This window comes from Corylus avellana, chromosome 9, assembly GCF_965113065.1.
Source record: "Corylus avellana chromosome 9, dhCorAvel1.hap1.2, whole genome shotgun sequence".
Classification (NCBI taxonomy): domain Eukaryota; kingdom Viridiplantae; phylum Streptophyta; class Magnoliopsida; order Fagales; family Betulaceae; genus Corylus; species Corylus avellana.
Genome location: NC_142498.1, coordinates 22,216,154 through 22,232,138, shown reverse-complemented (window position 1 = coordinate 22,232,138; position 15,985 = coordinate 22,216,154). Strand labels below are relative to the sequence as shown.

Sequence of the window (15,985 nt, the reverse complement as noted above, 5' to 3'; positions counted from 1 at the left end):
TACTGATTCAAGATTTAGTTGAAAATGTTATTAATTTCTATTGTAAAATAAGTATAAAATAAAAATGTAATTTATAACCTTACTTAAAAAAAAAAGGGTTAATAACATTTTTATTACTTATTTTTTTATTTTTTTTTCCCGTAGGTTTCAAATCGTATCAGAGATAGTACTTGACTTATGGGTAAAGAGTACCAATTTAATATTTTCGTCATATTCCATTAACCGAACTAATTTCTGCCACCTTATTCCGGCCCTAGGGTGACCAAAATGAGGGTGGCTGAAATTACTTCAACGGCCAAAATGAGGGTGGCCGGCCACCTCCATTGGCCAAAATGGAGTGACCGGGCCATCCCATATTTGTCTTTTTTTTTTTTTTTTTTTTTTTTTTTTTTTTTTTAACTTTTGATTTTTTTAATTAGTTTTATGATTTTTTTTTTAAAAAAATTTTGTTAGGACATGTGGCATGTTTTTGTTATAACACATATCAGTCCATTAGTTTGATAGACTAAATGGTGACGGATGTACTAAATCGATATTTACTCATAAGTCATGTATCATCTGTGATACGAATTAAAAAAAAAAAAAAAAAAAAAAAAAAAAAAAAAAAAAAAAGTGAAAACCTAAGTTATTAACCAAAAAAAAAAAAAAAAAAAATCACATTTTTTCCTTTTCTATTCCCACCCCTCCCTCCACCCCCCAAAAAAAAAAAAAAAAAAAAAAAAAAAAAAAAAAGAGATATTTAGGTGGCTCAGCCCTCAACCCTAGCCCACTTGTGATCACCAGGCCTTTTGGGCTTTTGCCCTTAATGGGTCAATTTTTCTAACTGGTACAAACTGACCAAGCATTCGTTTGGATACGACCCAAAACAAAAACAAAAAATTATCTTTATTTGTAATTGAATTCTAGAAATATTTTTGCAGATCCTCTTAGCCTCTTGGATACAATGGGATAAGATGGAAATAAAGACTGTTTTAATTAAGTTCAAAATTAGTATGATAAACAAACATTTAATATTAGTTACTCTAAGCTAATAATTGGATTCGGGTGCAATATATGCTTAGGAATATTCTAAAACAGCATGCCAAGAAAATTATATTTTTAAATGCATATAAAGCTATTACCTATTAAAAAACTGTAAAGAGTACTTGTGTTTCAATTAAGATCTCTTTAGATCGTCCCCAAGAGGTAGCTCAATCGGCTGGAACCACACTTAATGAAGTGGAGGTCACTAGTTCGAATCCCCCTCCCCCCTCTTGTGTGGACATGTCAAAAAAAAAAAAAAAAAAAGATCTCTTTAGATCGGGGTGTCTAGATTACACTGTAATTCAAGCAATTTATAAAGATGTTTGTAACGTTAACTTGTTCTCAACAAATGAGTCCTGCCTTAGGTAAATGAGGGTGCGGGAAAATAGGCCTACATCCTTATTTTTTGTAGACTACTCGTGTATCCAACCCAAAAATTTAATAGATACAATGGGGTAATGTTAAAGGGGACGCTAGCGTGCATGAACAGTTCATGCACGCCGGCGTTCCCTGTATCATGACCCGATACAATGAACTTTCTTTTTACATTTTTTGCTTTTATTTTTAAAGCGGTAAAGCTTTAAGAGTACCATTAATGATTGAGGAATGGAAAATATAATATTTTAGGATAATAATTGTGAATAAATTATCTTTCTTTCTTTTTTTCTTTTTCTTTTTTTAAGTGCTATTATGTATAGAATAGACCTCTTTAACAAAACAACAAATCATTCATGGCCAATATAAATTTATTAAATGGATTAAAGGAGGCGAAAAGTTCCCCTTCCAGTACCCCCAACATTTAAAGAACATCGCAAAGTATTCAACCTGGCCTCCTTATCTTAAAAAATAATAAATAAATAAAAGATTTTGTACGACAAAGGGGAAAAAACATATATATTATCATGTTGGAAAAGATTACTTATAACATGAGCTGTCTTTAGTGCAGGCAACCATGCCTTCAAGTGGGAAAAAAAAAAAAAAAAAAAGTCCACCCCACGTGGCAATGTAGAGAGGGGTGAAAGTTGCATAGACCATCATGGCAATGAGCCTGTTTCCTTGCAAACCAAAAAGATCAAAGTTTTGGGGGAAAATTTATTTTGCCTATGAAGTTTTAAGGGTTTGTCAATTCGAATCTCAATATTTAAAAATTGACAATATACACTCTTAATGTTTCAAAAATTTTCAATTCAGACTCTCCGTTACTAATTTTCATTTAATTGGACGAAAATCATCCCATGTGCGTCTCACGTGAGATTTTGATGCCCTCTATTCCAATTTTGCCCTTATTAAAACCTACAAAATTACGTAATTATTCTTATTAAAACCTATGAAATTGAAGGTAATTACGTAATTTCATAAGTTTTAATGAGGGCAAAATTGGAATAGAGGGCATCAAAATCCCACGCGAGACGCACGTGGGATGATTTCCGTCCAATTAGACGGAAATTAGTAACAGAGAATCTGAATTGAAAATTTTTGAAACATTAGGGGGGTACATTGCCAATTTTTAAACATTAGGGTTCGAATTGAAAAACTCCTGAAATTTCAGGAGTAAAGTAAATTTAACCCTAAACTTTTCATTTAAATTAAGTTGGAAGACTTTCTTTTAATTTAGTCTATTAAACTAATGTGTTCAAAATATATGAGAAATGTATATGCATTTCACAAGAGAATCACATGTATTTTAAACACACCAGTTTAATAGATTAGATATTGAAGGAATTTCTATCATTAATTCAATTTGAATGAAAACTTTGTCTAAAAAATAAGTAAAGTAATGTTATACATCACATTTTTATTTAATTGTACTTACATGACATTGCTAATCAACCCTTAGATTCACACCCATTTCATAAATACGAGCTATCGTGACATGTTTTAAGTGGCTTTGCATTCTAGTCACTTATAAAAAAATAAAAAATAAAAAGGAAATATGCTAATTTTTAGCTAAAAGAACTAGCCGAATGTGGGTGATTTTTCATACAAATTTACTAGAGACCTAATAATTAATGTGAATGGTCTAAAAGACAAGGAACCAAAAGTTTGCGAAAAGAAAGGGAAATAAGGCATAGCCAACTAAGCCAAGGGAGAAAAAAGAAAAACAAAGCTCAAAAGCAGTTTTCACGAAATGGTACTGTTCAAAAAACAAATGGGTCCTCTTCACGCCACTAACAAAATATACGAAAGAAACCACGTATCTTCATGGAAAGTGATGTTATTGCTTGAAGGCCACATATATATGTATATAATGAAATCGGTTGCCTCGTGGATCAACATTAACGTAGCTTCAAACTTCAAACCATACATCGAATCTCTTTTGCTTCATCATGGGTCGTCCCTACACACTTAAAGCTTCACGTGGCATTGACGACAAACTATCGAAGCAGAAAAAGATGATCAACTGATTCAGACAAATTAAAGGCAAGTTGAACGGAAATAAAGTAAGAAAAAAGAAGAAACGAGGAAGGTTTATTTGAAAGATGACTTTGAAATATGCTTTATGAGGAGTGTTTACGTGGTGCATGCAGTAGGGTTTGCAGAGATAGTGCAAAGTAATTAAGTTAATTATCTAAACTCGCTTGCTTGCTGTTCAACTATTATTGGAGGCTGAAGGGAGTGACACGGACAGGAGGGGATAAGGGGTGAAGGGAGAGAGAATAGTTATTTACTAAAGGTAAAAGATAAAGAGAGTAAAGAAAAACCTGTTAAAAGCTGGAATTGTTTATGTTATTATCATGGTAAGTTTCAATTTGAGGTATGGCTGCTAGATTGGTTTAGCCAGGTCAATTTTTCTTGTTTATATCGGCTCTAAAAATTTTAGTGTATTAGTTAGATACTTAACATTGGTATCAGTGCAAACAATACGTCGTCACATATTGAGATTTTGTAGGGGGCGACCTATGGAAAGGACTACATGCATGGTGTTTGATTGAAGCCACCACAAATGTGAAAAAAGGTTACTGATCTGAAGTGAAATCCACCATAGAATGGATTGGCTGATGAGGACGTCAGCTCAAAAGCGTGGTGAATTGTTATGATATATCTTGGTGGGGCCATTTTGGAGATTGGGTGCTAGAATGAGCCAGCGTGATATGAGATACGTTTAATTAAGGATCTGACTTTTCGCCTTCCATTAGCTTTTGAACTTTTGACGTATTGATTATGTCAAAGCAGGCACCAAAGTCACTTATTCAAATTTCGAAAGATACAAGTGATATATGGATATGGTTATCTGAGGTCTGAGTAAAGCCATCACAATGGTGGAAAAGGCTACTTGATCAAGAGTGAAAGTTGCTAAAGAGAGGGTTGTCGACTTGTCGTGGATATGGGCACAAAAAATGTTGTAAATTATTATGATTGTGATGGGGCCAATTTGAAGCATGAGTGCTTGTTAGCCTAAAATATTGGACCAACTTAGTATTATTGGTGGTATTATCCTTGAAGTGATCTACCAATTTGAGGTAAATTTTGAAAAGATATTTGGCGGAGTAGGAGTATCTCTCCAAAGGATAATGATATACAATAATTATATATTACTGTAGAGGCTTATATGAGACTCATCTGTCTAAATTAATTTAATTTTGAATTACCCTACAATCTACTTAATTAGGTGAGCTCATATCAACTTTCTAACATCTATAACTCTTCTAGAAATCCTCTCAAATCCACTTCCCCTCTCTCAAAAAAATTACATCGTAATTAGAAAAAGGTCATCTTATTATACTTTTTGTTTAAAACGTGTAATTAATATCCAAATGTCATTCAACGTGTATTATGATCAGCCATTTACTTGAAAGCGAAGCACGCCGACTTGGGCCCATGGGAGGACCAAAAAAAAAAAATTAGAAGACTATTTCTTCATCGATCAACATCTTCAGGGAATTGCTGACTATCCAGCAAATACTATTACTAAATAATTCTTCTCACTGTCTCACTCTCGCACCGGGATGCATGTGGACTACATGTGTAACAGTATGCTTCTTCTACGTGGCATGTTACGTATCACTGTTAACGTATGACATGTTACGTAAGCAAAATTGTGTTATGATCATATATATACCAAAAACATATATATATAAAGGTGCATGGTCTATTGATAATAATACAAAACCCACCTAATCATTAGGGTACACCTCAGGGTTAACAACAAATTTTTTGTCCTGTCATCTCTCATGGGTGGTCGCGACCACCACCAATCGATATATTTAATGGTCGAGACTATCAAAGCTCTCAAATTTGATGGTTGCAACTATTGAATTTGGTGATCCATATATACCATTTTTCGTAGTGATTAGAGGTGATGTCGATTAGGAATTTAGTGGAGCGGAAGGATTTTGTGCCAGTAACTCTCTTTACTTTTAGGGAATATTAAAATTAATCCAAAAACAGTAAATCTAATCCAAATCTCCTCCATAGAATTAGCTCGCAGGTCGGTCTCATGCACTGTGTTGATCAAATGACTATTTTTACAGATGAACTCCCACTACGTCATACACTGATAATAGAAGGAGTTTTATTAAAGTTTGATGGCCAAAGTAGGTAGGTCACTGAGACTGCGGAGGAAATTTGACCACTCTTTTGGGGTTGCTGCTATATACATGCAATACGAATCGCTTTTTCAAACAAGACAAGGTTCAAAAGTTCCCATGCACCAAACTCCAATTGGTTTGTGCCATGTTTATGGTAGATATATAATAGCAGCCCATGTGGTCACAGTCAAAGATCCCCCTCCTTTATTTCTTCCCTCTTAATTATTTTCCCAGGTTAATGTTCCACCCAAGGCTCTAGCTAGAATGATCCGGATCCCTCTAGCTAACCCACTCAGCATCCACATCGATCGGTCCCCTGAACTTTTTCTATAATTATACTAATTAATATTTAAAAAAACTTTCGCGAAGTCCACTTGTCGAAACAGATTTCAACCCCTCTTCTTTAGATTACTGAGTCTCACGAGAACTCGCTTGTATTTATTGATGTCGGCCGAATCCTTTTTTAATTTTTAACTGTTTTATTGCTTGAATTGTTAGTAATTTGAACTATAAATATAAGAAAATTTTGAAAAAATTCACTTCTCCAAGCAAATTTCAAACACCTAGCTACTATTCAGATGAACCCCACAAATTAAGGGATTGAAATCCCTTAAAATTTTCTTTAAATTTGAGATTCTTAAATTCATAAATTTTATCCGTTTATCTCATATAAGCGTTTAAAATAAGGGTCCGTTTGAGAGTGCGATTTCAATAAGTGCGATTTTAAAAATTGCGTTTTTAAAATCGCACAGTCGTTTGGTAAAACATATTAAAAAGTTTTTTTTTTATTTTTTTTTTATTTTTTTTTATCAATTGAGTATTGTTTGGATAACATTAGCATATAATTGCAGTTTCATGACCAAATTACCAATAAAGACATTTCTTTATAACAGTAAAATAACTAGCATTGTCTATAAGCCTCAATTTTTAATACCTATGCAAACAAAAGTATGCTTTCTAATTTGACATTAACTTTGAGTTTTCTACTTAGGCAATTATATATTGCTATATTACTTGTTTCTATATGTTTTTTTGTTTTTGTATTTTTTTTTTCTTGAAACATATTCCAAACAGACATATAATAAAAAATACAAGAACAATCCATCAAATTAAACTGTTACATAATTCACCAATAATTTAAATTAGTACTTGATAACTGTTTATTACCCATTAAAAAAAGTATATAAAAAATTATTACTGTTTATTATCCATTAAAAAACATATATGTACAAAAATATCACCAACTATTACAGTGCAATACCCATTAAAAAATAAAAGTAAAAATTCATCACAAATTGTTACTGTATAGTACCTTTAAAAAAAAAAAAAAAAAAAGCCATAAAAAATTGTCACTGTGCACATCAGTATGCAGTGCACAGTGACCTGAGAAAAATCATCATCTTGGTTACTGTACAGTATTTTTTTTTTTTTTTTTTAAAGAAAAAGCCTCACACGGTTATTGTACACGCACTATCACATTACTGTATGTGTACAGTGATCTATCACTGCATACTATGATGGATTGCAGATCATTATGCATGTATGGTAATCTAAATAAAATTTTGAAAAACAAAATCCCAACTTTATTCTGTAGAAATAGTCGAAGAACATAATCGCATATATAAAGAGGCACAGTAATCATACAAACCACATAAAATAACACCGAACATCAAACAGTGGAAAGTGTACAAATGCAAAGGAGTTATATAGAAAATATTAAGGTGAGATTATTACCTAGTAGAGGAGTGGAAAGATGAATAACAGAGACGCACACTGCTACAGGGCGGAGAAAGGATGAACGAGACTAAGAGGATGAAGAAAAAAAAAAAAGAGAAAATAAGGGTTTTAATATATTTTAGGTGGGTATTCTTGGTATTTTTTTCATTCCTGTTCAAAAAAAGGTAACTATTGCACCAAATATATTTTTAATAGAAATCGTGATTTTGTTTTAAATTCGCACTTTTTCAAATAAGCACCCTCTAATCAGCTTATGGAAATTGCAAATTTTTTTTTGCGATTTTAAAATTTGAGTTTTTAAAATCGCAATCCCAAACATCCTAAAATTGCAATTTAGTTTAAAATCGTAAATTATTTTTTAAAAGACGCACTCCCAAACGCACCATAAGTCATGTTTCAGCATTTAATGAGCAAGTTACCTCAAGAAATTTGGAAAAAGGATCCTCTCATTTTAAATTTCCTCCATTTCCTATAGTTAGTGTATTTAGAAGGGTAGTGTAATTGGAAGAAATGAAAGGGATTAGCCATGTTTCCTCATTAAATATTGAAACATAGTTTATTTTAGACGTTTAGATGAGATGAATGTCTAAAATTTATGAATTTAAAGAATCTCAAATTTTTTAAAAAAAAAATTTAGGGGATGTCAATCCCAAATTAAGAACTCCCTAGTGTTAAGATATTGGGAAAAATCCACTTTACCTCATTGAAATTTCATGAATTTTTTAATTTGAACCCCAAAGTTTAAAAATTGGCAATGTACTCCCCTAATGTTTCAAAAATTTTCAATTTAAACCTTCCGTTACTAATTTCATTCAAATTGGATGGAAATCTATGAAATTACGTAATTACCCTCAAACTTTTTTTTTTTTTTTTTTTTTTTTTTTTTTTTTAAATTTCAGGCTTTTATTATTATTTGAAATTAGTAATAAAATGTTTAAATTGCCTATTTTTAAACTTTAAAGTCTAAATTAAAAAATTCCTGAAGCTTAGAGGGTAAAGAACATTTTTCCTAAGATATTAATTGTTGGGATTACTACAAATTGCTGCCGACCGGACCCCACTTGTAACTTGTATATATAGTGATATACTAGGCACTAGCTAGTGCACATATATCAAAACCCTCCAAACAGAGAGAGATGGGTGAGGTGGTGGAAGTGGTGAACACGAGCCTGCAGGTAGCGAAGGCGAGGGAAGAGGCAGAAACTCCGGCCATCTCGGCACCGCCGTTTCAACTTGAGTGTCCTTCAATGGCTCGGTCGCCACTTGTGGATATGGGGCGCCCAAAGACCCCAAAAAGCCCGTTTGCTTCGCGTTTGATGATGACTCCAATAGCAAGCCCAATGAAAAAGGCGATTACAAGCATGCAAGGTTGCTTGGAAGAAGTTGGGCACTTCACCAAGCTTGACCTACAGGACGCCTGGCTTCCCATCACCGAGTCCCGGAACGGCAACGCCTTCTACTCAGCATTTCATACGCTGTGTTCCGGAATCGGCGTTCAAGCCCTTGTTCTTCCGTTATCTTTCACGGCACTAGGCTGGTAATTAAATGATTAGTTGGTCCTTTCCTTTGTCGGCTTAAACTTTAATTTAAGGATATATATAAATAAATTTCGTCTTTGTTTCAGGACATGGGGAATTCTGTGTCTTTCCGTGGCTTTTATATGGCAGATGTACACTTTGTGGTTGCTGGTTCAGCTTCATGAATCGGAGTCTGGGGCGCGCTACAGTAGATATCTCCGCCTTTCCATGGCGGCTTTTGGTATGCTTAATTAATTAGTATTATCTATTTATAGCTCCTCAATCATAAATTAGCTGCCACTTTTGATAATGATACCGACGGCCCGTCAACAGATGCATGCATATAAAATCAACGCTCTTGCGACTTGCATGTTATCCGAGCCAGTGGGACGTTGAAAAATGAACATGTTTGTTGTCGCTGCCATCTTTTTCTTCCTCGGAAGACTAATAATAGTATTCACACCTGGCTGAGCCCTCCTAACTTCATGATTGAGATTGTGCTTGAGAAATATAACTTTTAAGTAAAAAAAAAAAATTTTGGTAAAAACTTTATTTTTAAGATTTTGTCAAAAGTGTGTTTTGGTCATTTTTAAACTTTTTAGACTCTTAAAAGTATTTTTAATTTTTTTACCGAACGACTATTTTTTTCTTCAAATAGACTTTTTGAGTGTACGTTAAACGCACTTTTAAACCCCTCAAACGCAATCTCAAACATGCCCTAAGTAGAGATGATAATTCTCAATTAATTAAGTCTTATCCCTATATATAAGCCTCTTAACACCTTAATAATAATAAAAGGAAAATGATTGGGTAGTATAAGTCCTTACAAACTTAAGGTAATAAAGCTTACTCATATAAAAAAAGGTGATAAAGTTTTAACTACAATTTTATTATAAATTCACATAAAAATAATGAGCGGTTACTTGGACTGTAACCGTTTGTATTTTAGTGACTACGTAGTAAACCTCATAAGTGTCATGTGGGCATCTATAGTTTAGTGATTGACATAATAAGTGTAACATATACTGTTATGTTAATTTATAATAAACTTCTAATAAAACCTTCACTACCCCTAACTGCAGCTGTAATACGAAGGAAAGTATGAGCTACTCTTCTTTTTTTGATGTTTTTTATTTTATTTTTTTTCCTTCAATATTATGTTGTATAGAAGCTAAATTTACGGGATGAATGCATAACAGGTGAGAAGCGAGGAAAACTGTTTGCACTACTTCCGACGATGTATCTATCAGGTGGCACATGTGTGACCCTAATTATGATCGGAGGAGCGACCATGAAAATATTTTTCCAAACCATTTGTGGGGCAACATGCGACGTAAACCCACTAACAACGTTGGAGTGGTACGTAGCTTTCACTTGCTGCAGTATTGTTATGGCTCAGCTTCCCAACCTGAATTCGATCGCCGGAGTTTCCCTGATCGGAGCAATTACTGCCATAGGCTACTGCACGCTGATATGGGTAGTCTCTATAAGCAAAAGAAGGCCCGTGGGTGTCTCCTATCACCCACTGGAGGCAAAATCTGATATTGAAAGGCTTTTCAGTATTTTCAATGCACTTGGGATAATCGGCTTCGCTTTCAGAGGCCACAATCTTGTTCTTGAAATACAGGTAAATTAACATAATAAAGATGCAAAAAAATTTAAGAAATTTCATTGAGGAGAAAATACTGTATATAATATATTAGTATAAAATATTATTAGGACGCCGTCTACAATAAAATTAAGTTACAATTATAAATTTGAATTCAACAATGTATTTTAGAGTATTTACAGCCCGCTTAGCAAATTTTCTTTTCACTTTAGTTAAAAAAAAAATTTTAAAAAAAAAATCACAATTTTTTTATTTTTTTTTTTATTTTAGTTATCAACCTTTTCAAACCAAAAAAAAAAAAAAAAAAAAAAGTTATTGAACAGAATTTGGCAATTTTGTTGCTATAGTAATCTGGGTGTCATTGCAGGGGACCATGCCTTCGAGTGTTAAGCGCCCATCCCGTGTACCTATGTGGAGAGGAGTAAAGTTTGCATATATAATCATCGCAATGTGTCTGTTTCCCATTGCAATTGGCGGCTATTGGGCTTATGGAAATTTAGTAAGCACCTTTAACCCAACATGTTAACATGGGTACTTCCTAACTATGAAATTTTTTGCTTAGATTTCACAAAATTCGGACAGAAAATGAGAAAGTAGGTCGGGCCTGAATATTTGGGACAGCCCGTGGCACCCAGACCCTGTACCTCCCTCTCTTATTTTCTGCTCAAACTTCGCAAAATAATCCTAATTGAGCTCATATAACTTCTGCTTGATTGCCAGATACCTAATGGAGGAATGCTAGATGCTTTGCACAAATACCACGCACATGACACATCAAGATTTCTCTTAGGATTAACAAGCCTGCTCGTGGTGATTAACAGCCTAAGCTCATTCCAAATATATGCAATGCCAGTATTTGACAATCTGGAGTTGAGATATACGAGCAAGATGAACAAACCTTGTCCATGGTGGCTCCGCTCGGGGATTCGAGCCGCCTTTGGATGCCTTGCATTTTTCATAGCAGTGGCACTACCATTCTTGCCAAGCTTGGCGGGATTGATTGGAGGGATAGCGCTGCCCATCACCTTGGCATATCCTTGTTTCATGTGGTTGCTAATCAAGAAACCCAAGAAATATAGTGGAGTTTGGTACCTCAATTGGGTATTGGGAGCCTTGGGAATGGTTGTCAGCATTCTAGTTGTCACTGGAGCAATTTGGAGCATAGTGACCGTAGGAATGGAGATCCATTTTTTCCAGCCCCAATAAGTAAATCTGCAATGGATCTTGGGTTTCCAAACACACCTCGTAGCCTCGAATGAAGCCAAGAATCGTGTACAAGCAACAATAGCATGCCTCTCCACTTTTCTGAGATGAGTGTAAACCCGTCTGCACTTGCTTTACTTGTCGTGTAATTACTGCAACCCTGTCGAGCAATTGCTTACCTATCATGTAACTAGCTATGCATAAAATGTTTCTTTTGTTATTATTGCTAAGGACCTGTTCGGGTATTCGTTTAAGGAGTTTAAAAGTGTGTTTAACACTCGAAAAATCTCATTTGAAGAAAAAAGTATATGTTCGATAAAAAAATTGAAATCGTTTTTAAAGGTCCAAAAAACCTAAAAATGATCAAAACACACTTTTGATAAAAACTAAAAAATGAAGCTTTTACCAAAAACCGCTCTTTGACTTAAAAACTCTATTTCTCAAACATATACTTGAGTAAATGTTAGTGGATTCAAAACGTTATCGGTTTACAACAGCCCAATTACAAGGTTTCCTTATCAATTGCAAGCAATCATTATCTATTTACAACAGCCAAATATCTGGGAAATTTTAATCTCCCACAAAAGACGACTTAGAAAGGGTTTGCAGTCTGGATATATTGGACACAGAAGTGGCAGCTACAATTGAATAGCCACTCCTTTTCTAAAGTATTTTCATATAATAATAATAATAATAATAATCATGTCTAACATAATTATCTTATTAAAGCAGTCATCTCATTACACGCAGAGCTTCAACAACGAATGAATTTTAAGAAGCACCTGTGCTTTGACCACACTATGTATACAGCAAACATACAGCAAGAAAGAAGCCAAAACTGCGAGTACAACCCCTCCCTACAAGGCAGGGCTCCTTTGGGACACATCCTGCCCGCAAAAACCGTGTACGAGGTAAGAACCCCTCATTTACTCATAGCACCCACAATTGTGTATCTCGAGAATAAACCAGTTTGATCAGCTCGTGTTGAAGCAAATCATTATATTCTTTATCAACCTTCTTTAGGTGCAATACATCGTCCAATGACCAAAAGCAGTGGCCAAGAATATATTACACAACAAAGTTGGGTTACTATTGCAACTACATATAGTTTCACAATGATAATGGAAGAAGCATCCTTCGCTTCTTTTTCCTGGCCAATCTCACTTGCTTTGTAATTCTCATACACAAAAGCAATAGAATTGTGATGCATACTAGAACGAGTGCAAGTCGCATATGCCTAAAATATAAAGAAACTGCTGAAAAAACCAGGAAAGCTAGAATAAAAAGTTCCCATATTACAAAGATCACAACATCCACCCTGCATCCAGAAAGAGGGGAAAAGGGAAAAAGTACTGTCAAAGTCATGTTATCTTATAAATACTGATCCACATAATACATTGCAAAAATAAAATAAAATAAAATGCAAGAACTATTGCAAAACAGAAGACCTAGAGAAAAACTAAAACTCATATATGAGCAATAGCACGCAATCAAACTCAGGAATTACAAAGAGCAAGGTAGTCAATAAAATTGATGACCTACAATGTCTAATCGCACTCATTCACAGTTCAGTCCCCTGCTTATTTATTAAAATATGAATCCCTTCTCTCTTCTAAAATGAAGGTGATAGCCCTCTTTGTTTCTTTGTGCCGTTGTTTTCTACAAGATAGTCCATCAACAAAAACCTCATTCAACTATACTAAACATTTGCACAAAAATTACTGAGTACAATCATTAACATGATGATGCTAGATGTGTCATTCAATAGTATATATACACTCATTTTCCCTAATTAATTCAATTTCTGCTAGAACAGACTCAAAATGAAGTCATAAAGAAAATTTGTTTTTGAATCAGATAATAACCTAAATCATAAAGATCATTACATCTAAATGAAAGCTTGACAGAAATACATCTAAGAACTAAGGGACCAACTTGGGAAGGCTAAGCCATCTTAGTTATGAACTTATTCAAATGCAATTCCGATAGACATAAATCAATGCGGTACAATTGCATCAAAATATATGGAAGACTTCAGTGCAACAGCAACAATGTCGGTATTCTTGCACATTGTTAATAAATTATGCTTGCAGTTGAATGATTAATGCTCCATAAGTCAAGCAAGCCTTTAGCTAGACTTGTGTCCACCACAAATGGCCAAGGTGCCTAGACTACCATTTAAACAAACAGCCAATAACATACAGAACATAGTGATACCTTTTCAAACAACGGTTTAAAAAACCAGACAAGACTGACTAGTCTGACGGGTTCACTATCATAAGCCTAATTTTTTATTAAAAGAAAAAAGGTAGTGCTGCTTAACATGTCTATATAGCAAGCTTTGAACCTCAAATTGAACCCAAATTGGCATAATCATTGTACTAGCATTCTAACAATTAGACACCAAATTCTCCTAATCTTAATTTCATTCATTTAACATTTTAAATATTTATGATGCCATGATCTGAAACCAAAGAAGTCCCTATTTAGATCTCTGAACTTCAAGTCCTACAATTATTCAGTCCTCTCAATGGTCCGGTGTTGAAAACCATGATTCAAGCACAGAGTAGAACAAATGGCCAAAATATGAGGCATCAGCATTGTTGTATATGACCAAGAAGATAGTAATTTTTCATGGCTTTCAAATATATCTACCTCACCTCCAGCAACGAAATTATTGTAATCCAAGTATACTTGGACTCAGTAACTAGTCCACCGCATAATACAAACATCCTAATTTAGTTCAACTGCTCACTTATCTCTCCCAATAGTCTAGACGAATCTCTCAGATAAGTAGACAACCTAAGTCAATGCCCTTTGCAACACCAATTGCCACACATGTCTCTTCCTTTTCATCCAATAACTTTAGACATCATTTCAACCCTGACAAGTGGTAATCTACCACACACGTCTATGGCTTAAAGTCCCTATGTTCAAATTCACTATAATTTTGACACTAGAGAAATATGATTCAATTACTCCCCAGTATTGAAAATGAATCTCTGGATAGTTCAGCAAAAACATTATAGGCTTTTGTTACACCATTATCTTTCTCACTTTTGTTTTCTATTTTCAAAAAAAAAAAACATTAACAAACAACCTGAAATACAAAATACCCACAAAACACTCAAAGTTGTTTTATGTCACATCATAACACTTTTTTAAGCAAAAAAACGAAAGCACCCTCCCAAAAACATTAACGAATGGAGCCTAATCATCCAGGGCAGAAACATGAAGCTTCTCCGAAACAAGCTCAGATCAGCTGATTATGGTCCCCCATCAGATGTATTAGAAACACACATGCTTACCCAAATCCAAGTGTAGGTTACATTTTCATATAGACGTCAATGCATTCTTATCCCAAAAAAAAAAAAAACGCATTTTAGTGATCGTAATTACCAAAAATACTTCAATATTAGTCCCAAAACCAATAAATACATCAAAAACAATTCGAAACGCATGAAAAAGCAAAAAAAAAAAAAGAGAGCTGAGTCAAAAAGCTGTCAAGCAAAGATCCTCTTTAACCTCCTTTTTCCAGCCTTGAATAGAAAAAAAATAATAATAATAAAATTCTCCCATTTCCAATTTTGTACGTTCTAATCAGAATTCAAAAACAATCAAAAGCCTGACTCCAAATACCCAAAGCCCTAGCCAAACTAATCGAATTAGCAGCTCCGAATGTTGAGTATCAGTTCTATACCAAATTTCTAACCACTTCGATCGCAAAAGGAGTCATCAACAACTTAAAAAATGCAAGAATCGTAAGAATATAAACCTAAACGAACAAAATCACAAAATTTTGAAAAATAAATAAGAATAATTCGACATACCTTGAAGAAGGGAGATTAGAAGTGGAGGAGAAGAAGGAGACGGAGGCCCAGTCGTGCTTCGATCGAATCTGGTACTCTCTCAACTGCTCTGCCAGATTCGATCGCGTTATCATGGCTCTCTCTCTCTCTCTCTCTGAAACGCTGTCGTCTCTGTCTCTTAGAGCTAAGAGGTCGTCTTCGTCGTCGACAACAGAGACTCGGCAGAGTCAACAGCGATATGAACGATGGAACGCAACGGAGTGACGATCAACGTTCAATTCGTCTCGGCCTGCTAGGTTCGTTGCGTGGCCCTTCTCTCACTTTCTCTCGTTCTCTTTTTTTCTTTTTCTTTTTCTTTTTTTAAATTAAGCCGGCGGGTTTGACGGTTTGGCAAAACTTGAAGCCCGGGAACATGTCAGACGCGGGCTCACTCTCTAATGGGCTGCAATGAGCCCACCACAGTTTGGAAGATCCAAAAGAAGGTCACAATCACAACAGATATCGTCTGGGCCAAGCCATGTTTCCATATCCAGGCTTTGGTTACTGGCCACAACTACA

At 34.6% G+C, this 15,985-nt stretch overlaps 2 protein-coding genes across 2 annotated transcripts; one reads left to right on the top strand and one right to left on the bottom strand.

Moving 5' to 3' along the window:
- The first annotated feature begins 8,423 nt into the window (after window positions 1-8,423).
- On the top strand, window positions 8,424-11,848 carry LOC132189895 (lysine histidine transporter-like 8). Its single transcript, XM_059604726.2, has 5 exons — window positions 8,424-8,826; window positions 8,914-9,047; window positions 10,006-10,433; window positions 10,783-10,914; window positions 11,136-11,848. The coding sequence occupies exons 1-5, from the start codon at window positions 8,426-8,428 to the stop codon at window positions 11,619-11,621; spliced, it is 1,581 nt and encodes a 526-aa protein (XP_059460709.2). The 5' UTR covers window positions 8,424-8,425; the 3' UTR covers window positions 11,622-11,848.
- Window positions 11,849-12,317: 469 nt separating this feature from the next.
- Window positions 12,318-15,770, bottom strand: LOC132189797 (uncharacterized). The gene is made up of 2 exons (XM_059604590.2): window positions 15,449-15,770; window positions 12,318-12,936 (listed from the first exon to the last, which is right to left on the bottom strand). Exons 1-2 carry the CDS (start codon window positions 15,559-15,561, stop codon window positions 12,729-12,731), a joined length of 321 nt encoding a protein of 106 aa, XP_059460573.2. The 5' UTR covers window positions 15,562-15,770; the 3' UTR covers window positions 12,318-12,728.
- Window positions 15,771-15,985: the final 215 nt, after the last annotated feature.